At 37.1% G+C, this 24,379-nt stretch overlaps 1 protein-coding gene across 5 annotated transcripts in view; it reads left to right on the forward strand.

Moving 5' to 3' along the window:
• The window catches only part of LOC110150323 (UDP-glucuronosyltransferase 2A1), a 51,893-nt gene extending 30,241 nt beyond the window's left edge, over nucleotides 1-21,652 (forward strand). For 3 of the 5 annotated variants that reach the window (XM_020913250.2, XM_070458320.1, XM_020913249.2), the window contains 5 exons: nucleotides 6,983-7,131; nucleotides 9,903-10,034; nucleotides 15,741-15,828; nucleotides 16,220-16,439; nucleotides 18,446-21,652. In XM_020913250.2, coding sequence (XP_020768909.2) covers nucleotides 6,983-7,131; nucleotides 9,903-10,034; nucleotides 15,741-15,828; nucleotides 16,220-16,439; nucleotides 18,446-18,725 — 869 coding nt within the window. In that variant the 3' untranslated portion in view covers nucleotides 18,726-21,652. The remainder of the gene's footprint in view (nucleotides 1-6,982; nucleotides 7,132-9,902; nucleotides 10,035-15,740; nucleotides 15,829-16,219; nucleotides 16,440-18,445) is intronic. The other 2 variants (XM_020913251.2, XM_020913247.2) reach the window with 1 other exon arrangement.
• The last annotated feature ends 2,727 nt before the right edge of the window (nucleotides 21,653-24,379 follow it).

Genomic DNA, 24,379 nt, shown 5'->3' on the forward strand with positions numbered 1-24,379 from the left:
TGATGGGCATTACAAACATCTTTTCAAGGCCCTCAGTCGACTCAGAAATTTATCGATATAAATATTTTATATCTTTTAAAATATTATACATATAATTTCATATTTTAGAAAATATCATACCAATAAAAAGTGAAGAGATGTAAGTATACAGTTGAGAGAAATAATAAAATAAACTTCTGTATGCCTTATAAAGCAAGTTAAGAAATAGATCATTACAGTTCTTAGAAACGTTCTTCTGTCAGTAGAAACCACAAGCCTGACTTTGGTGAACATTTTCTTGGAAATTTTACATCTATCATTATATATGATTTCTTTAACACTCTGCAATTTAATTTTCTAATATTATACATACAAACATAGAAGTATTATTTATGCAGAATAACTTTTAGGATGCAATCATGTGTTTCCTTTTTTTTAAAGCTCTATAGATAGTATTCTGTTGTATACCTGATATTTTGTGTATCAACAACTAGCTACTTGGGTTTCCCAGGTGGCGTTAGTGGTAAAGAATCTGCCTGCCAAGCAGGAGACATAAGAGACATTCAATCCTTGGGTTGGGAAGATCCCCTGGAGGAGAGCGTAGCAACTCACTGCAGTTTTCTTGCCTGGAGGATCCCATGCCAGAGGAGCCTGGTGGCTATTGTCCATAGGTTTGCAGAGTTAGACACAACTGAAGAGACTTAGCACACACACAACTATTTATAATTTATTATATAATACTGCTATTATGAACATTCTTGTGTATGCCCTCTGTTGTAGAAGCAAACATGCCAACACGATAGAAACCATATATCTATGTTTAAATCTTTATCTGTATTTTCCACTACTAGGTAGTCTCAGACTTTTGTTAAAAAAATTATACTTTAACCAAGACTATACAAATTTTTACCTTAACCAACACAGTATTTTATTTCTCATCATACCACATCTTTAGGCAGCATATTATTGAATGAGTTTTATTAATCAATGAGGAGTAATTGACATACCATAAAATTCACACACGTGCAATGATATTTATCAGGTTTACAAAGTTCAGCAACTGTCAACATGTTATAATTTTATAATCCCCCAAAGAAATGATTTTTCTGAGCTTTGTCAAAGTGATAGATCTGAAATACTTTCTTAGGTTTCATTTAGATTTCCTTCATTATTACTGGCTTGAGTAACTTTTCATATTTTATGGGCTATTTTTGTTTCTTTTCCATGAATATCCTTCTCTTGTTGTTAGTCCATTTTTTTCTAAAGGGTTTCTTGTGTCTTCATTGTTGTTTCAATAAATTCTTTTTATAGTCTAGATAAGCCTTTGTTAGTTTCATGTACTGTAGAGACTTTGGCAGTTTATGATGCACTTCTCATTCTCTTAAATATCATAAGAAGACCTTTGGGTTTTAAACCTAATGAAGTAAAATAATTAGCCATTTTCTTTTTTTAAACACTTGAGCAAATCCTTTCTTACTCTAAAAGCATAAAGATTTCCTTTTATATTGTCCTCAAAGAGATCATGGTTTTGCTTTTGAAGATTTTAATCTACTAAGTAATTTATTTTTCTGTATTTTGGGTTCAATTTCTCTTTTTTTTACCTTTCTTCCTTTGCTCTTCCTTCTTCCTCCTTCTCCCCTGTCTCCTTCCTTCTCTACCCCTCTTCTCTCTCTTTTTTCTTCCTACTATTGCCCAGGGATACAGAGTTGTACCATTATAATTTATTCAAAGCTTTTTCTTTTTCCTACTTATCTGCAATGCTTCCTGTATCATTAAGAATTTTCACTACTTAAGTGGTTTTTCTTTGATTCATTATGATATTTTATTTCTTCTATATTTGTTCTTGTTTCTAGCTTTATTAAGACATAACTGGACTTCCCTGGGGGTCCTGTGATTAAGACTCCATGCTTCCACTGCAGGGAGTATGGGTTCCTTCTCTGGTTGATGAATTCAGTCCCCACCTGATATACGGCATGGCCAAAAAAAAAAAAAAGAGGTAATTGACATATAACATTGTGAAAGTTTAAAGTGCACAGCATGACAACTTGCTATACAGAGAAGTGTAGAAAAGTTTTCACCATAATAATAACCTCACATATTTACTTACTTTTTTTGTGGTAAGAACATTTAATATCTACTCTCTTAGGAACTTTTGAGTATATAATATTGTATTGTTAACCATACTATTAGTCATCATACTGAATATTAGATCCCCAGAACTTATTCACCTCATAACTGAAAGTTTGTACCCTCTGATCAACATCTCCCTAAATTACCTCATTCCTACCTGTTTTTGAAAACCACCAATCTCCTCTCTTCTTTGAGGTGGCTTTTTTTTCTTTAAAACTCCACATTTCAAAAAAAAAAAAAAGACTCCACATTTCAGTGACATCATACATTATTTTTTTCTCTATCTGATATTTCACTTAGCATAAGTTTCATTCATTTTGTCACAAATGGGAACATTTAACTCTTTTTCATTGCTGAGTAATACTCCATTGTATGTACATACTACATTCTCTCTATCCACTCATCCAAAAGTAGACTTATGAACTGTAGCTAGAAGGGGCTGGAACTGAGTGTAGGGCCCTTTCAGGACCTCTGAGAACACAGACAGAAGTGTCTCCTACTGGATGCCTGAGCAGCAGGTCTGCAAATGGACTGTAGCTGTGATGGGGTTGCAGCTAAGTAGGGAACTCTTCAGCATCTCTGGGGACACCGCTTTTGAGTGTCTATTGCTTAGTCTGCATGTTACTGTGACAGCTCTCAGATGGTGGCTAGAAGGGGCTGAAACCAAGTCTGGAATCTTTACAGAATCTCTAGGTTGCAGATTAGAGTGATTCCCTCTGTGTCCCTGAACCCTCAGGGCTGTTGGCAGACTGGTCATGAGGAGACTGGAGTTCAGTACAGGAAACTTTCAGGACCCTGAGATGCAGACAAGAGTGCTTCCTGCCTGGTTTGCTCTGCCAGGCTACTTGAGGACTGTGGCTTGGACAGGAAACAGCCCAGTTACAGGGCCTTCTCAGAATCCACAGTCTGACCAAGTTTGTCCAACTTGCCTCTGGGGATCCCACAGGGTTTGAGCCAGTTGTGGGCCACTTCAAGGTCTATAGCTGGGACAGAAGTCTGGATGTTTATTATTCAACATGGAGTGGGCATGGCTCCTCTTGGTTTCCTTGTCATATGATGTTAGTAACAGAGCCAGAGAGAACCATACTACCACTGAGTTCTCAGCGGTACAGAACTTTTTGCCATGTCTGCAGCCTGGAACCCACTCTCTGGATCAGTCATCTGGTTGCAAGCCTCACCTCTCAAAAGGTCATTGTCTGTCTTGGACTGTACCTAGATTTCACAATCTCCTGTCTGAATCTCAGGGCTCCCACAAGACACATATGTCTGTGAATAAATGCCAAATCATTGTTAGGGGCGGATGGGGGTACATGATGGATATCTTATTTGTTCATCCTGTTCAAAATATCTGGAAGGATAACAGCCTCTCTCCTAGTATCTCTTCCAGGATACCTTGATTATTCTTAGCCCTTTGCTCTTCTAAATAGATTTCTAAAATTAAATATGAAATTCTAAAAAAAAAAAGTTAAGTTTCATGAATCTTGGGATTTTGAGATTTAGTGAGAAATACAAGGAATCACAATGAATCAGTGGGTAAAGAATTCTTCTGAAATGCAGGAGATGCAGGAGACAGGGGTTCTATCTCTGAGCTGGGAAGATCCCTTGGAGGAGGGCATGGACACTCGCTCCAGTATTCTTGCCTGGAGAATTCCATGGACAAAAGGGCCTGGCTGGCTACAGTCCATAGATTCACTTCATGACTGAAGTGACTGAGCATGCAAGCATGAGCAAGGAATCTGTAGATAAATTTGGAGAGAATGAACAACTTTGTGAATTTTGATTTTCCTATCAATGAACATAATAGCTCTATTTATTTTCCATAAAGGGTTTCAGCAAGACTTTATAATTCTAATCTGCATATTTTATGAATCTCTTCTTATTGCTAGTGGGATATAAAATGGTGCAGTCACTTGGGAAACACTTGGTGGTTTCTTACAAAAGTAAATCAATTCTTACATACTATCACACATCTTGGTGTTTACTCAAAGGAATTGAGAATTTATGTTTACACAAAATGTGCATGTTATAGATATTTATAGAAATTTCATTCCTAACTTCCCAAACTTGGAAGAAACCAAGTAGTGAATGAATAAACTGTGGTAGATCTAAAGAAGGAATATTATTCAGCTCTAAAAAATGAGTTATCAAGTCCCCGAAAAGCATCAAACCATGGGAGCACCTTTGTGCATATTATTAAGGAAAAATTCCAGGCTGAGAAGTCTATGTACTGACATTCTGTAAAGGCAAAACTATGGAGACAACAAAAGATCAATGGTTTCCAGGGTGTGGGATAAAAGTGAGGGATTAATACGCAGAGCACAAAAGAATTTGGGAAGAGTGAAAATACTCTGTATGATACCATATTGATTGATACATGTCTTTATTATTTGTCTAAGATCACCCAATCTATACTCAGTGTTAATTATTATGTAAACCATGAACTTTGGTGATTATAATGTTTCAGTGTGAGTTCATCAACTGTAACAAATGTGCCATTCCGTTGGAGATGTTGATAATGGGATAGTCTATGCAGATGTGAAGACAAGCATATATGGGAAATATCTCCACTTTTCCCTCAATTTTTCTATCATCCAAAATTGCTCTAAAAAATAAAGTATTAATTCATAGACTGTGATACAGAAATCATACATGTTAGTTTTCTAGCATGTCTTTAAAAGAAATAAATCGTCTAGGAAGCCTAGTAAGGTTGTCTCTGGATTAATATCTATTGCTTGCATGAGTTACCACTGAGAGATTGGTACCTGTCCTCTGCTGAATACCTCAATCTGTCTCATCTACAATGGAGCATTTTGTCATACATTCAGGCTCCCTCTAAGAATTCTCTGAAACTAAAAGGTATCTCAGTAGACTCATCATGAAGGATTAAAATAATAGATTCAAACAGCAACAATATTTCCATGGTAATTCAAATTTAGTGGCCATTGATCAATTATTTGTAAATTTTATATTGTGTTTATAACTCATTTTGTGTAACAAAATAATAACAGAAAAAAAGATTGATGGTAAAGTTTAATTCCATATTTTTGTTTTACAGGTCCTCAGCCTAATATTTAGAATGTCTTACGAAATTTACAACTTTTTCATACTTTAGCACAATTTTGTTCTTGTGTTGATATGTATTTCATACCGTGCATAACTGCTTCAAATAAAGAATTTTAGTATACTAAGTATACTAAAGTACTAAGTATTTTACTAAGTACTAAAGTACTTTACTAAGTACTTTACTAAAGTACTAAGTATACTTTAGTGTACTAAAATACTTTAAGCTATGTCTTTCAAAAATATTTTGCACTATGATTTCTCCTAAGGACTTAGTAATCAAGACAGGATGTCACACACATGGAGCAACACATCTAAAAAACAAAAGCATGTTTGTGGAGAAACTGTGGTGTTTTGTTCTCATCCAGTCTTTGGCAATTTCAAGCTAAGTTTCCTTGGAAATGGCTTTTTTATTATCAAGTTAATCATTGCCTATATAACTTCAGCTGAGCAAGTGAGCACACAAGTGCACATAAAACTTCTGACATATATCCAAATACTACAAGATAGTAACAATTCTTCAAAAAGGATATTCAACCGGGAGTACATAAAAGCACCATTTCTGAATAGAATCTTTAAGAAAGGAACATTGTAGTCTTAATTTTTCTTTACTTAGATGCAACACATATTTTTTGTGTATACAAATGATTGAGTAATTTGCAAATATTTGTTCTTTACAAATCTCCTAAAATGAATATATAGAATATATCCTTTTCATAAAACATTATTTCAAGGTGACACTCAAATGTGTGATACTAGTAATCCATGCATGTGTAATCTGCATTCCAAAGGGGGTTATATTAGGTTTAAGTTACTCAGGGATTTCCTATGGAGAAAATAATAGCAAATCAATGAAGGGATGAGATTTGACTCAGCAAGACAAGGTAAATTGATACTGGTGGGATTCTTCAACAATGTGAGTGAACCCGAAACTGTAACAAGCCGAAAGGTAGAAAGATGGTCCTGATTGGAAATTAGAAAACCCCTGAGAGCTGATTTGGTGTTTATGGTGGTTTAGTTGCTAAGTCATGTCTGACTCTTGTGACCCCGTGGACTGTAGCCTCCCAGACTTCTCTGTCCATGGGATTTCCCAGGCAAGAATATTGCAATGGGTTGCCATTTCCTTCTCCAGGGGATCTTCCAGACTCAGGGATCAAACCCACATCTCTACTATTGCCAGTGGATTCTTTACTGTTGAGTCGTCAGGGAGGTCCTTTGTGTTAATAGGATGCAGCTAATCTGCCATGCGGATAAGGCAATGGCATCCCACTCCAGTACTCTTGCCTGGAAAATCCCAGAGATGGGGGAGCCTGGTGGGCTGCTGCCTATGGGGTCACACAGAGTCGGACACAACTGAAGTGACTTAGCAGCAGCAGCAGTAGCAATCTGCCATGGGCCATTTAATTGGAGAGAAACCATTTGTATGGAATACATCAGTACTTGGAGTTGTGGTTAAAATTTTTGATTGAATTAATTTCCTGAAAGAACTTATTTTTGTCAAAGAATTGTATTTTTATTTGATTTTATTGAGTTTGTTTTATTTTACATACTACTGTTCTTTTCCTACCTAAACATTCTTTCTCCCTCCCTCCCACTTCCCATCCTTCCTCTACCTTTCTATCTTCTTTCTTTTCTTCCTTCCTTTTCTTCCTCCATCTTTCATTAATACTTTAAATTTCATTTCCTTTTAACATCTAAATGTGATAAGTAATCAAGAGTCCCTTCATAGAACATCAGAAAATCAGTGGTGCAATTTTTTCCCAGCAAATATGTATGCTAATAAGTTCAAGTCTACTTCCTTCATTTTCTCCAGGAAGACCCACTACGCTATGTGAGACCATGGGTAAAGCAGAGATTTGGCTCATCAGGACATACTGGGATTTTGAATTTCCTCGTCCATACTTACCAAATTTTGAGTTTGTAGGTGGACTGCATTGTAAGCCAGCCAAACCATTACCTAAGGTAGGTCTAATACAGTGGAAAGCTCTTTTGTACTTTATATAATATCCTAATTTTCTTTTAAAGCTTGCAGTATCTATGACAGAGATATGCTTGCTGCTGAATTGCTTCAGTTTTCTACTTCGAATCTATTTTCAAAATCATAGGAGAAGTCTCTTATGAATAATGTTACCTTTTTTGACTTGAATAGTTAATCAGAAGGATGAAATCTTCCAAGTGGCATGTTAAAAATATCAGTGCATCCATAGTGTAGACACTGGATTGAAAAACAGGAAGCTAGAACCTTGGCTATTATTAAGGAGACTGCTGCTGTCTTCCTGAGAAGCATGATGCAGTTATAAATAGGGACATTTACTATGGTCATTTGAGAGATAAAGATGCTTTCATAAAAGCTAAGTGTTGATGGAAGACATGGAACTAGACAGGGCTTCTTGGAAAGCAGTAGACTTTACTGAGCCAGGAAAGAATTGCTTGAAAAAACTTTTTTGAGATGACAATGATACATTCAATTTCAAATTCACTTTAAGAAGGCAAAGGGATTTTCAGGTGAAAATTTCTAAAAATCATCTGGTTAGTACAAGATTTCAGTCTCAGCTGAGAGCACTGGAAATAAACTTGGGAGTCATTAATGTAAATTAGAAATCATAACTGAGAAACCAAAATGCTGAATTAGCTCTTTATGACTGTGATATCAGGAATTTTTTTGGAGTAAAAAAGAAAATCATGCACCCATATTCCAATGTTATCAAGAATAAATAAGGACTGCCAGAAATATTAGAAGAAAGCAATATTTAGAAGCATAAAAAGAGAATAGTAGGTAAACAAAGTAAGGATATTTTACTTAACTATATTCATCAACAGGCAGTGAAGAGACAGATATTTATTTGTTTGTGTTATAGGTAAATGAGCATACTCTTTGTACAAGAGGGCAGGTTAAATGATGTTCCCATAAGAGTTCTTGATTTCACTTTAGAGGAAGATGGATATTGAAGTTTAAAATTTCACTTCCGGATTGCTAATATGCATTTCATACCAATAGGTTATAGCTAAAGACAAGCTCCACTGAGTGTTATTACTGGAGATAAGAAACCAATATCTAAAATAAATAAAGGTACAGAAGGATGCATGACATATTCCATGGCTCACTTGCCACATCATTATGTTTATCATTCCACTCCCACTTTTCTCATGCAGATGATTTCAGAAAAATAGCTCAGACATGTTTCATAAGAGGGGAAATGTATTCCATTCCAAAACCCAGTTATTAATATAGACATTTCAGCAACATGAATTCCAATCATGGCTTATCATTCTCATGAAAGAATTATGCCAATCACTGGACACACAAAATAGAAAAGCAGTGAAATTAAACTAAGAAACCAAATCAAACAAATAAGTGTATAATTCTTATACACAGGTATGTGTGTCTATGTCTGTGTGTGTGTGTGTGATTTTTTTTTGTATTCAATCACTGTCTATGTAGGGAGATGAATCATAAAGATAAAACACCAATTCCTAGGACATCAGATATTCTCTTAACTTTAACCGAGCTAAAAAGAGTGACCTGCTTTTGTTTATGGCATTGTCCTTTCCTTGATAATTTTACTAGCCTTTAACTGAGAAACACCAGTGATTGCAGGATAACCACAGATAGTTACAAAGAGATGACACATCTCTAGAAGGTGACATTCACATAGATAATGAGGAAGACCTCAATCCCAGACTTTGCTGTCCCCAATTTGCACAACTTCCCAGGTGGCGCGAGAGGTAAAGTACCCACCTGCCAATGCAGGAGACTGGGTAAGATATGTGAGTTTGATCCCCAGATCAGGAAGTTTCCCTGGAGGATGAAATGGCACCATGATGGGCTCCAGTCCATGAATTTCCAAAGAGTTGGACATGACTGGAGCAACTTAACATGCAAGTGATAATCAAGAGAAGTTTATTTGCAGAGAAATGTATAATTTACTTCTGTTCTAAGACCCACATTTTGGGCACGTAGTCAGTGTCACACTCTTGTGAGACAGAAGCCCTGTCTCATAAGTGTTATGATGATTGTAACTGGTTTTTACTACATTATCTTTTTTTTCAAATATATTACTATGTATAGCAATTGTTTAAAGTCCTTTTAACCCTATTAAACAGGGAGATAATAAACATGAGGAAAATATCCTAAATACCTAACAGGAAGCTAGATAAAGTTATTCAAAAGGTATTGACTGTAAACTGGGATGCTAAAATTTTTAAAAGCCTAATTCAGAATCCTTCTTTGGGCTTTCTTCCAAAGAATATTTTTACAAGTTTGCAGACAGGTCTGTTGGCTCATAAAATTAAACTTTGGGAGTAATAGTTCCATGCACCATGAGAACATCTGCCTTTTATCACCTATTCATTTTGTATAATGGTTTGGTTTCATGTTTTCATGTTTTTATTGTGTAATTACCCATTGTATATTTAGCCCATCATTTCAGAAATACATTTCCTTCTAACAAGGCTAGATGGTTCTATATGGCAGAAGACAGAATCAGTCTAACAATGTCCCTCACACATCTCTTGAATCTTCTAATTTATAAGTGTAAGAGAGCCTTTTCCCCCCAGTAATTGGCACTTATGTAATAAATATAATTTTGTTGATGTGTTCAGTTGTTCGGTCACATCTGACTCTGCAATCCCATGGATTGCAGCTTCTCTGTCCTTCACTGTCTCCCAGAGTTTGCCCAAACTCATGCCCATTGAATTAATAATTGCAATAAAATATAATCTTATCCCTGCAGGAAATGGAAGAATTTGTTCAAAGTTCAGGTGAAGATGGTATTGTGGTATTTTCTCTGGGGTCAATGGTCAAAAATCTCACAGAAGAAAAAGCCAATCGTATTGCCTCAGCTCTTGCCCAGATTCCACAAAAGGTTAGTATAAACTCCAATCCTGGTGAGCAGAGTCACTTTGCAATTGTAGAGAGTGCATGGCTATTAGTATTCTTTCCAGATAAAAGTTGTAACTCATCCTTCCTTGAACAAAACTGACACCACCTTTAAGGAAAAATGTCTCGAAAGATTCAAATGTATTTGGGATACACTTAACCACTTTCTTACTGAACCTTCACATTACTATAAAAATATATCTTTTCATGAAGTCATTTATTTTCAATGACATAGAGATGAAATGATAAGATTCTAGTAATTTTTCCATATCAGTTAACATTTACCAGCATTTATTAAATGCCAGATACTCTGCTACATCTTTTATACACATAATCTTATTTAATTATTAGATTGCCCATTATGAGGTAGTGGTTTCCGCTGGTCACGTACACATCCCAGGAAACTGAGGCTTATAGGGGTGAAATAATCTGCTGAGGGCCACACAATTAGTATATGGTAGTATTATGTCTGTTGGACTCCAGGGAACATAGCCTTAACCTCTCTGTTATTCTGCTACTCCAAAAAATGAATACACCATCCCAACCATGGTCTTTCAAAAAGGACAGGAAAGCTTCCTTGAAAGATCTGAGAACCAAGTCACCTTAGTAATGGGGAAAAAGCCCAGAAAGTACAGTCCCATCTTCAAGGAGCATACAGCCAAATAAAAAGGCTAGATCAACATACAGACTAATGGGAGAGTGGCCCAGACAGATGAAACTGGCTGTCTAGATATGCACTCATTTATTTAGACAGCTATACCTCAGTCAGTTGGCACATGTATCCTATTGCCTTCATTTCAGTTCAGTTGCTCAGTCATGTCCAACTCCTTGTGACCCCATGGTCTACAGCATGCCAAACCTCCTCCCTGTCCATCACCAACTCCTGGAGTTTACTCAAAGTAATGTCCATTGAGTCGGTGATGCCATCCAACCAACTCATCATCTGTCGTCCCCTACTCCTCCTGCCTTCACTCTTTCCCAGCATCAGGGTCTTTTCTAGTGAGTCAGCTCTTTGCATCAGGTAGTCAAAGTATTGGAGTTTCAGCTTTAGCTTCAGTCCTTCCAAATGAATATTCAGGGCTGATTTCCTTTAAGATAGACTGGTTGGGTTTCCTTCAAGTCCATGGGATTTTCAAGAGTCTTTTCCATCACCACAGTTCAAAAGCATCAATTCTTCGGCACTTAGCTTTCTTTATAGTCCAACTCTCACATCCATACACGACTACTGGAAAAACCATAGCTTTGACTAGACAGACCTTTGCTTGCAAAGTAATGTCTCTGCTTTTTAATATGTTGTCTAGGTTGGTCATAGCTTTTCTTCCAAGGAGCAAGTGTCTTCTGATTTCATGGCTACAGTCACCACCTGCAGTGATTTTGGAGCCCAAAGAAATAAAAGTCTGTCACTGATTCCATTCCATCTATTTGCCATGAACAGATGGGACCAGATGCCATGCTATGATCTTAGTTTTCAGAATGCTGAGTTTTAAGCCAAATTTTTCAGTCTCTTCTTTCACTTTCATCAAGAGGCTCTTTAGTTCTTCTTTGCCTTTTACCATAAGGGTGGTGTCATCTGCATATCTGAGGTTATTGATATTTCTCCCAGCAATCTTGATTCCAGCCTGTGCTTTATCCAGCCCAGCATTTCGCAAGATGTACTCTGTATATAAGCTAAATAAGCAGGGTGACAATATACAGCCTTGACATACTCCTTTCCCTATTTGGAACCAGTCTGTTTTTCCATGTCCCGTTCTAACTGTTGCTTCCTGATCTACATACAGATTTCTCAAGAGTCAGGTCAAGTGGTCTGGTATGCCCATCTCTTTCAGAATTTTTCAGAGTTTTTTGTGATCCACACAGTCAAAGGCTTTGGTATAGTCAATAAAGCAGAAATAGATGTTTTTCTGGAATTCTCTTGCTTTTTTGATAATCCAACAGATGTTGGATATTTGATCTCTGGTTCCTCTGCCTTTTCTAAAACCAGCTTGAACATCTGGAAGTTCACAGTTCATGTAGTGCTGAAGCCTGGCTTGGAGAATTTTGAGCATTACTTTACTAGAGTGTGAGATGAGTGCAATTGTGAGGTAGTTTGAGCATTCTTTGGCATTGAATTACTTTGGGATTAGAATGAAAACTGACCTTTTCCATTCCTGTGGCCACTGCTGAGTTTTCCAAATTTGCTGGCATATTGAGTGCAGCACTTTCACAGCATCATCTTTTAGGATTTGAAATAGCTCAACTGGAATTCCATCACATCCACTAGCTTTGTTTGTAGTGATGCTTCCTAAGGCCTGCTTGACTTCACATTTCCAGGTGTATGGCTCTAGGTGAGTGATCACACCATCGTGATTATCTGGGTCATGAAGATCTTTTTTGTACAGTTCTTCTGTGTATTCTTGCCACCTCTTCTTAATATCCTATATGCCTTGCACCATGCTAAATGCTTTACATCTGTTGTTTTAAATGTCTTTTTTTCATTGTGGTAAAGTTCACATAATAGAAAACATACTATTTTAACCACATTTAGCTACAGTTCAGTGGCACTAAGTATATGCACATTGTTATGCAACTGCTGCCATCATCCATCTCCTGGATGTTTCACCTTCTTAAACTGAAACTCCGTCCCCATTGAACACTAACTCCTCATTCTCCTTCCCAACTTCCTCTAATAAAATTGTACTTTTTGAAGTCTTACCACTAGCACTGTCTCTTTCCTAAAGTTTTCAGATATGTCAGTTTGAAGGTTCAGGAAAAGAGAGGTTACACATAGAATAGCGGGCATCACATTCTAGAATATTCTTCATATTTCTAGGCTCTAGTAGAACTCAAGGTGTAACTGGTTTAGAAATAGAAGCCTAATCTTTCTAAATTGAATTTTCTACAGTGAAAATCCTACATGTTAAAAATCCTAATCTACAGTTAAAATCTACAGTTAATCCTATCTACAGTTAAAAATCCTAATGTTGATGTCAGCATATATTTTCTGCTTTATGATATTCAACTAACTTTAATTTTGTTTATTCTAGATTTCTACTCTTTATATACTCTCATTCATGAAGCATCATCTCTTTATATTTTTATGTTAAAGTACATAAAACTCTGTAAGTGTACTAATTAGCCCTGTTAAAACTCTATATTTTTTAGTTTAGACTGTTCTGTTAAAGAGGTTGCCACCAGTTAACATTTAATCTGAACTTTTTCATACAGAGTTCCCAAAAGAAAAATAATTATGTAACAAGTGGCTAGCATCCTAGCAAGATACTTCATTAAATATTAGAGTATAAACAAATCCTCTATCTCATCTCCACTCAGAAACAAAAAAGAGAGAAAGAGAAAAGGAGAGAGAGAGAGAGAGAGAGGAAGAAAGACAGAGAGGGAAAGAAAGAGAAAAAAGGAAAGAAAAAGAAAGAAGGAGAGGAAAGAAGGATGGAAGGGAGGGAAGGAAGACAACAAATCATCATCCAAAAAGCAGACTTCCTGTGATAGTTGAAAGGAACATATCAATACAGAAGAAGTAGTTTGCAAACATTGAGTTAAAGTAAAACTAATTGCCTTTAACCATTTGCCTTTACCTTTTTGAAAAGGGCTTGCACTAATAGTCTATTAAGAGGTTTTGGAAGTGAGACTGCGGGTGAAGTAATAGAAAATAAACAGGACTAGTTTAGGAAGAACATGAGGGTTAAAATGCATTAAAACAAACATGATTACGATGTAAATTTACTTGTCATGAGGCCAACCTATTGGCAATTAGTTTTACTTTATCTCAGTGTTATCAAACTACCTCTTTTGTATTGATATGTTCCTCTCAACTATCATAGAAAGTAGGGGAAAAGTATGTGGGGAAAAGTATATGGTGAAAGTGAAGTCGCTCAGTCGTGTCCTACTCTTTGCAACCCTGTGGGCTGTAACCTACCAGGCTCCTCCATCCATGGGATTCTCCAGGCAAGGATACTGGAGAGGGTTTCCATTTCCTTCTCTAGGGGATCTTCCCGAACCCGGATCTCCCACATTGCAGGCAGATTCTTTACCCTCTGAGCCACCAGGGCAGTCCAAGTATGTGGGGAAGTTGCCCATAAATGCTTCCTACCAAGTGGTGCTAGTGGTAAAGAACCCACGTGCCTGCCAATGCAGGAGACAGACACGGGTTCGATCCCTAGGTCTGGAAGGTCTCCTGGAGGAGGACACAGTGACACACTCCAATATTATTGCCTGGGGAATCCCGTGGACAGAGGAGCCTGGCAGGCTACAGTTCTTAGCGTCACACAGAGTCAGACACGACTGAAGCAACTTAGCTTACAGCTATGCCCAGAAGAACGGGCAGGTTTTCGTGCCACCTGCCATCCACTGAGGGAAGAGCAAGATGCCCAGAACTCAGAATTTGGAGAAGGACTCGAGCACCCTTCACCCCTTCAGCCTGGGATGTTAGGTCACTCAATAAGTCAATGTCTCAGTGCTGATGGCACTAGTGATGCCTATTCATGTCCACTTTCCTGCCTGGGATGTCCTTGGAGCCTTAGCCTGGGGAACAAGAGTCAGCCTTTTAGGCTACCTGAAAAAAATCACCTATGTCCTGTCTCTGGGGGCATCTCAGGTGGAGCTAGTGGTAAAGAACCCACCTGCCAATGCAGGAGTCATAAGAGATGCAAGTTTGCTTCCTGGGTTGAGATCTTCTGGAGGATGTCGTGTCAACCCACTCCAGTATTCTTGTCTGGCGAATCCCATGGACAGAGGAGCCTGACAGGCTATGGTCCACAGGATCATACAAAGTTTGACAAGAAAGAAGTAACTTAGTGCACATGCATGCATCCTGTCTTTAGAAAAGAGCTGCTGGTTTCCACCGGCAGATTTTTCACTGGATCCTCAGCCTCTCTCAGGCACAGACAGCTACAACTTTGCTTAGAATAAAATCCTTCTTGATCAACTACCATGCAACCTTTATCATAATCATAAATAACTAAAGCAGATGATGAAAGTGAAGAATGTTTGCACTTGTCCCAATTTGAGAACTGAGGTACAGAGTTGATTCCAAGAAAGCAGGGAATATCTGAAGCTGTGGAATATTACTGTCATGCCCTGGAGCTCATCGGGGAGGAAATCAAGCTGTGCTTTTCTCTCATTTAGCAATTCCTGTTAAAATACAAAGAAATATGGAGGAGCATTATGCCCATGACCCTTTCTATTCAATTATATTCTTACACAGAAGAAAGTAATATGCATTCATGTCAGCAATAAAATATTTGAAAACAATGGTTATAGATTTAAAGTATGATATATCTTGAATATCAAAAAAATTTACTTAGAACATGATCTAGTTCTCTTAAATTAAAAAAATAAAACTTACAAATTATAATTTTAATTTATCCTTTCAGAACATCAAGTGGTATTTGCTGTTTTCAGATTTTGGGACAGACTTTTTCTTCAAAAACTTTCTTCACATTATTTTTTGTTTATGATTTTTAAGTTAAAGTTAACTGCTATAAAAGATATACATGAGCATGTCCAATGTTTGAACCTTTTATAAACTTCTGTTTACTTCATATAACACCTCAGCACAGGCTTTCAAATAGCAAAACAAAGAAACAATCAAAAAATTGGTATGGACTATACAATTTCTAAATAACTCTATAGCCTTAAAATGCCTTAATTTTTCTGATTTGTTTGTTTTACTTCACAATTAAAGCACTGTCTTCCACAGGTTTTGTGGAGATACAAAGGAAAGAAGCCTTCCACGTTAGGAGCCAATACCCGGCTCTATGATTGGATACCACAGAATGATCTTCTTGGTAAGAACAAGGAAATTCAATAAGCAAGTTAACTGTTTAAATTTCCACATTTTACTTGCACTTTTGAAGCACATATAATTAAAGAATTGGTCATTATGTTTATAGATTGATACTTCCTCTGATTCTCAAAAGGGGATCTTCATTTAAGACTCTCATCATTCTTCAAATTTCAATCTCATTTCAGCTATTACCTCTTCAATAAGTCTTTCCAGACAATGCAAAGGGGATTCATTTTGCCAATTTTTGAGCTGAGTATTCTCAGCTTTCATAGAAAATATTGCCTTTTTCATTGAGTTATCCAAGAGTTTTGACCCCATGTCTTTCTGAAATTCTGTTAATGTTTCATGTATCATGAAATCCTTACCCACATCTCATCTAATCTCCAATCTAGGTCATCCCAAAGCAAAAGCGTTTATCACTCATGGTGGAACCAATGGGATCTATGAGGCTATCTATCATGGGGTGCCTATGGTGGGAGTCCCAATGTTTGCTGATCAGCCTGACAACATTGCTCACATGAAGGCCAAAGGGGCGGCTGTGGAAGTGAATATAAACACAATGACAAGTGCGGATTTGCTCAATGCCTTGAGAACAGTCATTAATGAGCCTTCGTGAGTACTACTGCTTTTATTTTATTTTGTGTGCGTGTGTGTGTGTGTTTGGCTGTACTGGGTCTTCACTGCCTCTCACAGACTCAGTGGTCGTGGTCTGCAGGCAACTGCAGTACTAGTTGCCCCACAGTACTACCACTTTTAAAGGATTATCTTAAATTATTTTACCTGTGATACTCAAAAGTGTCCAATGTTTCATGCATTTTAAACTAGTGTATTTTCAAATGTAAATAACAACTGCAACATTATATGGGAACCATTTTATTATTTCCTCTCCCAAGCTGCTGAAGCTATTGGCTCAAATTATAAAACAAAACCAAGATTTCAAATATTCTTGTAGTGCTTTCTCAAAATAAATAATGTTGGTGATTACATAAATTCTTAGATCTTTTACTGGACAATCTGCTTATGGACTTCCTAGTGGGTATTTTCTCTCAGTATAGAGTTATTTACAATCTTGATCTGGAGTAATTTGGAAACTATAATTCACACAAGGCCAATATCCCTTCTTGGAAAAATGAAGCAATACATTTACGACTGACTTATTCCATCTTTTTATACGTTTGTGTTTTACCACATTCTGTAAAGAGTGTATTTCTTCCACTCCCCTCCTCATAACTCTTAACACGCTTTGTGACCAGCAAAGTTCATGTCACAGCAAGAATTAACATTTTTTTAACATACCTGTGGCTTTTGTTCATATAGCATGTGACATGCATCCTATACTTACCTTTTTCCTTAACTGGAAGATTTTTAATACTCAGATAATGAAGAGAAGATTACTATATAGATTATTAAAATTGCTCCTAAAAACTAATCAGAAAAAATTAAAAATATGATACAAAAATAAGGAAAAGTTTGAACAAGAATTTTGCAGAAAAGGAAATATGAATTGGTAATAATCATCTGTTCATTAAAACCTTATGCATAAATAGATAAAGTCAAGTTAAAACCAGGAGATAGTATTTTATATTTACCAGATTGGAAAAAATAAAGAAATTAATAAATGTGGCAAAACTTTTGACCAGAATGTGGAACAACTAAAATCCTCAGAAACTTCTCTTAAAAGTATAAATTGATGTAACAATCTTGGAAGATGATTTGGCATTAGCTAGTAGTAGCTTAGACAGTAAAGCATCTGCCTGCAATGCAGGAGACCTGGGTTCGATCCCTGGGTAAGGAAGATGCCTTGGAGAAGGAAATGGCAACTCACTCCAGTATTCTTGGCCTGGAGAATCCCATGGACAGAGGAGCCTGGTGGGCTACAGTCCATGGGGTTGCAGAATCAGACACGCTTGAGCGACTATCACACACAGTGACATCCAAGTCATGAACAATGTCAAATTCCACTTCTAGAGAAACTCTTGCCTTTGCTATGTGAGCTTAAACATGCCACAAGTGTACATAGCAACATGGTCTATAATAGAAAAAGAAACTGAAATAACTCACTGTCTTATCAACAGGGGAGCTGAGTAAATCATGGTGTATATATCTAATGCAATACTACACAGTAGTAAAAAATAAACCATAAATAAACCATCAATACTGACAAAGTTCACATATGATATTGAGCAAGAAAAGCAACTTCTTAAAAATACATATAAGATGATATTTCTTATTTAAAGTTCAAAAGAATGCAAACTAAATGCAAACAGGGTAAAACTACTATGTGGCAATAACAAACATGAATTCAGTCTTTACCTCCATGGAAAAGAGAGAGAAATGTGTTTGGAAAGGAATCTTCAGGGTAAGACTTTTAATTAATTATTCTTTCTACCTTATGTATACTGTTAAGTATAGGATACATTTAATTTTTTTTAAATATTGAAAATTGTATGTGTAAAGTTCTTTTAGCTCCAAAGGGAGGAGTCTTCCTAACAGACTGTGATGTATAAATTAGAGTCATGACCGTAGAGAGAACGCTTTAGGAGAAAAGCTATGAAATATTACTCTACTTACCTTAAATGAAAACAAAACTCTATAATTTCTATGTTTTTGCCTACCAGTTATAAAGAGAATGCTATGCGGTTAAAAAGGATTCACCATGATCAGCCTGTAAAGCCCCTGGACCGAGCAGTCTTCTGGATCGAGTTCGTCATGCGCCACAAGGGAGCCAAACACCTGCGGCCAGCCGCCCACGACCTCACCTGGTACCAGTACCACTCTCTGGACGTGATCGGGTTCCTGCTGGCCTGTGTGGCCACAGCTGTATTCTTGGCCACAAAATGTTGTCTGTTTTCTTGTCGAAAATTTGGTAAAACAGGAAAGAAGAAAAAAAGAGAATAGATCTTTCTAAGTTTGCTAAAGGCTTGCATGGGCAATTCTGTTCATTCTAGCCACAAAGACCTTAAACATATCTTCATCCTATTTCCAAAATCCCATTCCTCTCTACCTTAACATAGATATAAATCCTAGAATTCAACAATAGCATTAACCATGGGCATGTTCCATTCTTTCTTTGTCTTTTCCCAGCTGGCTCTACTCTCTTCCTCAAAAATTCCTAAGAAAGGTACACAAATAATTTTATGTCTATCTATTCATAATATCAGGCTTCCCTGGTGGCTCAGAAGGTAAAGAATCTGCCTGCAGTGCGGGAGACCTGGGTTTGATCCCTGGACTGGGAAGATCCCTGGACTGGGAAGATCCCCTGGAGAAGGGAATGGCAATCCACTCCAGTATTCTTGCCTGGAGAATTCCTCAGACAGAGGAGCCTGGTGGGCCAGATACAGTCCATGGAGTTGCAAAGAGCTGGACATGACTGAGTGACTAACACTTTCACTTTCATTCATAATATCAATTTTTTATTTTTAACTTTAAGTTATATGCTGACAATGTACTGAATCCTGAGGAACACACAAAATGTAAGTCAAAGCTGATAGATGCAGAGAACACAGAGAATAAAATTCACAGTATTTGCTAGGACACACAAATTAGAAAACCATCATAGGAGACTAGTCTATTACAAGAAGAGTAATGATTTTATTTGTCATAAAAGACTTCTGCTTGCTAAGTGTTACTGAGGTCAGAGCATGAATTGATAATAACTGTGATGGCATATCACACCCGGACAGTGAAAACCTGTAGATTTTCACTAAACACAGATAACCGTACCTACATTCCCGACTTTAGTCAGAAAATATTCTTGTGTACCATTTTGTGCAAGAAACTGAGCACTGCCTTCAAGCAAGAGATCTATTGAATCATTGGTTATTTTTTTCTCAGGGGCAGAGAATGTCAGCAGTATGTTAAGGAAGAAGAGATAATTTTTGGAAAAAATAGCAAGAAATATAGAAAACATTTTAATAATTTTATGAAAATTGTAATTTATAGTACAATGGATAATCTTAAAGTTAAGGTCCAAATCATTATATTTAAAAATTGTTAATGCTCATAATCTATAGCCACTATAATCAAAAGTGTCATTTTATGTCAAAAAATAAATATTTACTCAACTGATACAATTATTATACTAGTTTTCAGTTTCTATTTTCAATAAATTTAAACTCATCAATTAATTGTCCAAGGATGTGAGATGTTAACAAACCTATTCAACCAAGGATTGTTGTTGTTTGTTGCTAAGTTATGTCCAACTCTTTTTAAGCCAATGGACCATGGCCTTCCAGGTTCCTCTGTCCATGGGATTTCCCAAGCAAGAATGCTGGAGTGGGTTGGAATTTCTTTCTCCTGTGCATCTTCCTGACCCAAGTATTGAACCCAAGTCTCCTGCCTTGTAGGCAGATTCTTTACCACTGAACCACCAGGGAAGCCCCTCAACCAAGTATATGCTGTAGTAATATGTACCAATGTAAAGCACTAAAGAGGAACAGTTATGTTGGATTCAGCTTTGCATTAATTTAACAAATGCATTAAAGATTTTACTTTATCCATTATAAACTTAATGACATGCTTAATTGAAGTTTTAATTTCAATATTTGATTATAACTGAAAAAAAATAAATGGCATCCACAGGCTTACTGAACTTTTTAAAACTCTGAGAGTCGCGGGTTCCATCCTTGGGTCGAGAAGATTCTCTGGAGTAGGAAATGGCAACCTGCTCCAACATGTTTGCGTACGAAGTCCCGTGGACAGAGGAGCCTGGTGGGTTACAGTCCATGGGGTAGCGAAGAGTTGGATATGAGTGAGCACACGTGCCCACACACTCGAAAATGTACAATACTGAAAATGCAACTAAATTCTACAGATTTGTTGTGAAGGCTGAATATGTATTTGTTAAATGTTATCTTTTTAAAAAGGCGAGTCATCCTGATATATTTTGACTTTAACAGTCGTGTTTTGAGAACAGGTATTTGCTCTATGCTCAATTTATTTTTGCTAATTAGAATATAGCAGATAGTTCAGATTTTATGAGAGCTGGGGCTGGCCATTCCTGGCCAGCTGGCCGTGAACACTATCTAAGTGCAAGTACCCATTTGGTTTCTGAGATTGGACACCCATTACATACAGGACTAACTTCAGCTCCATAGATTCTGCTCGCCTGATAGCTCCCTTTCTGACCCTAGTTATCTACAGGTTTCTTCCTTTGCCGGAGAATCTCACTAATCTCTTATAATGTTACTGCTATCTTAGTGAGAACTGAAACTATGGAGGAAGAAACAGATGGTCAAAGATGTAGAAATGGAAGCACAATGCAATTGCTGAAGACGTGGTCTCAAACCAGGAAGAGAATGGTGATGAAATATAATTACTATCTTTCCCCATTGCCTAAATCCATCTAGAAGCTACATAGCAGAAGAATTCAATTAATTTAGTACACAGATGTGAGCATCCTGAGATACAAAATTTGAAAATAAAATTGAGGATCTTAGGTCTGGGGAGATAAATGAAGAATGATTAAAGCAGTCCAGGATCACCATTATGAGCAGATTCAGAGGAAGCATTGAAGTGAGAATAAGAAAGAATGACTCGTTATTAGGAACAAAACTGGGGGTTCTTTCTTAGAAAACCAGGAGAGGATGATGCTTCAAGAATGAAGGGATGAACAATTATGAAATAAACATTCTAATTGATACATGGTATAAAACCAAGGAACTTGTTAAAATACATTAATTTCAAAGTAAACATGAATTATCAAGAAAGAGAACAATGCATTCAATTTTACAGATACAATCATTTACTTAAAATTGAAAAATTATTAATTGAATAATCATGAGAAGTAATAACAGCTCAATAAAATGAACAGCTCTGAAAAATTCTATGAGTGCTAAAATTCATTGAATATATTTTCTTCAGCTGTTTTGTTTGGTGATTTATGGACATTTCTCTATTACTTACAACCCTCTCATACAGACATGTTCACTTTATTAGAATGAGTAAGAAAGTCATATGCATTTAATATAATTTTGTGGAAATATATTAATTTAAAACAGGAAATAAAAAAGCAGATGTTTATATATAACTATACATATTTAGTTATATGTTTGCTTGATATTTATTCAAAATTATGTATGCTAATACAGAGCCTCTCTGTAGCTCAGCTGGTTAAAGAATCCACCTGCCATGCACGAGACCTTGGTTCAATTCCTGGGTCAGGAAGATCCCCTGGAGTAGGATATGGCAACCCACTCCAGTTTCTTGCCTGGAGAATCCCCATGGACAGAGGAGCCTGGTGGGTTACAGTCCATGGGGTTGCAAAGAGTTGAACATGACTGAACAACTAAACACAGCACATATATTTTAATGAGCAACCACTAGAAATAAGTTTGAAATCTGATGTTTATTTCATTCACCATTTATTCAGCAAATATTTTTAGAGAAAACATGGAAACATTTTGGAGACTCAGTGTGCTTTTTTAGGGGATATAATAGTTAACAAGATAGACACTGTATTTTTCTTTATGAAAAATTGCTGTCTGATAAGGACTTCTAATGGTCACATACTATAATCTCCGTTGCTGATAAATAAATAAGAACAATCATGTTCACAGTAGACAAATGCAGAAAGATATGGCAATTTTCCGGGCAAAGAACAAAGGAAAGACTCATAACTTTGAGAAAGCATGGATATGAAAATAATTCAAGAAGTTTATTATTTGTACAGCATAGGATTATACTTTCACCACCAAACATATCCACAACAGGGCTTCATTTCTGCTTTGGCTCAGCCTATTTATTCTTTCTGGGGCCATTTCTCCACGCTTCTCCAGTGGCATATTGGACACCTACCAATGTTGGGAGTTCATCTTTCAGTTTTGTATCTTACTGCCATTTCATATGGAGAAGGAACTGGCAACCCACTCCAGTGTTCTTGCCTGGAGAATCCCAGGGACCGGAGAACCTGGTGGGCTGACATCTGTGGGGTCGTACAGAGTCGGACATGACTGAAGTGACTTAACACCAGTAGCCATTTCATAGGATTTTTAAGGCAAGAATGCAGAAGTAGTTCTCCATTCCCCTTTGCCAGGCCAGTGGATGATGTTTTGCCAGAATTCTCCATCATGACCCATCTGTCTTTGGTGACACTACACAACATGGCTCATGATTTCATATAAGGCTGTGACTTTTGTGATCATTTTGATTAGATTTCTGTGGTTTCCATTCTCTCTGTCCTCTGATGGATGAGGATAAGAGGCTTGGGCAAGCTTCCTAATGGGAGAGGCTCTCATAATCAACAAGAGTCCAAAACTCAGTACTTGAGCACAATCTCAAAAATGACAGAATAATCTCTGTTCATTTCCAAGGCAAACCATTTAACATCACAGTAAACCAAGTCTATGCCACAACCACAAATGGTGAAGAAGCTGAATGGTTCTATGAAGACTGACAAAACCTTCTAGAACTAACACCCCAAAAAGATGTCCTTTTCATTACAGGAGACTGGAATGCAAAAGTAGGAAGCCAAGAGATACCTGGAATGAGACAAGTTTGGCCTTGGAGTACAAAATGAAGCAAGGAAAAGGATAACAGAATTTTGCCAAGAGAACACAATGGTCATAGCTAACATCCTCTTACAACAACACAAGAGACAATTCTAAACATGGACATCACCAGAAGTCAGTACCAAATCAGACTGATTATATTCTTTGCAACCAAAGATGGAAAAGCTCTATACAGTCAGCAAAAACCAGACCTAGAACTTAATGTGGCTCAGATTATGAGCTCCATATTGCAAAATTCATACTTAAATGGAAGAAAGTAGGGAAAACCACTATGCCATTCAGGTATGACCTACATAAAATCCCTTATGATTATACAGTGGAATGAACAAAAGTTTCAAAGGAATAGATCTGATAGACAGAGTGTCTAAAGAACTATGGGTGGAGGTTCACAACATTGTTCAGTAGGCAGTGATCAAAACCATCTCTAAGAAAAAGAAAGGCAACAAGGCAAAATGGTTTTCTGAGGAGCCCTTACAAATAGCTGAGGAAAGAAGAGAAGATAAAGGCAAAGGAGAAAAGGAAAGATATACCCACCTGAATGCAGTAGCTCCTCTTGGCCACAGCCCCGACCTTGGATGTGGGGTACCTCCTCTCAGCCGCTGCCCTTGACCTTGTTTTGGGGTAGCTCCTCTCCACTGCTGCTCCTAACCTTGGACGTTGGGTAGCTCCTCTCTGCTGCACCTGTGCCGTCGCAGCTGCCGCACTGCTGATTCTAGGAATCAGCGAACTAAGATGATTGGAATGGGTGAATTTAACACAGATGACCAATATATCTACTGCTGGGGGCAGGAATCCCTTAGGAGAAATGGAGTAGCCATCATAGTCAACAAAAGAGTCCAAAATGCAGTACTTGGATGCAATCTCAAAAATGACAGAATGATCTCTGTTCATTTCCAAGGCAAACCATTCAATATCACGGTAATCCAAGTCTATTGCCCAACCAGTAATGCTGAAGAAGCTGAAGATGAATGGTTCTATGAATATCTACAAGACCTTCTAGAACTAACACCCCAAAAAAGATGTGCTTTTCATTATAGGGGACTG

Source organism: Odocoileus virginianus, chromosome 29 (genome assembly GCF_023699985.2).
Source record: "Odocoileus virginianus isolate 20LAN1187 ecotype Illinois chromosome 29, Ovbor_1.2, whole genome shotgun sequence".
Lineage (NCBI taxonomy): Eukaryota > Metazoa > Chordata > Mammalia > Artiodactyla > Cervidae > Odocoileus > Odocoileus virginianus.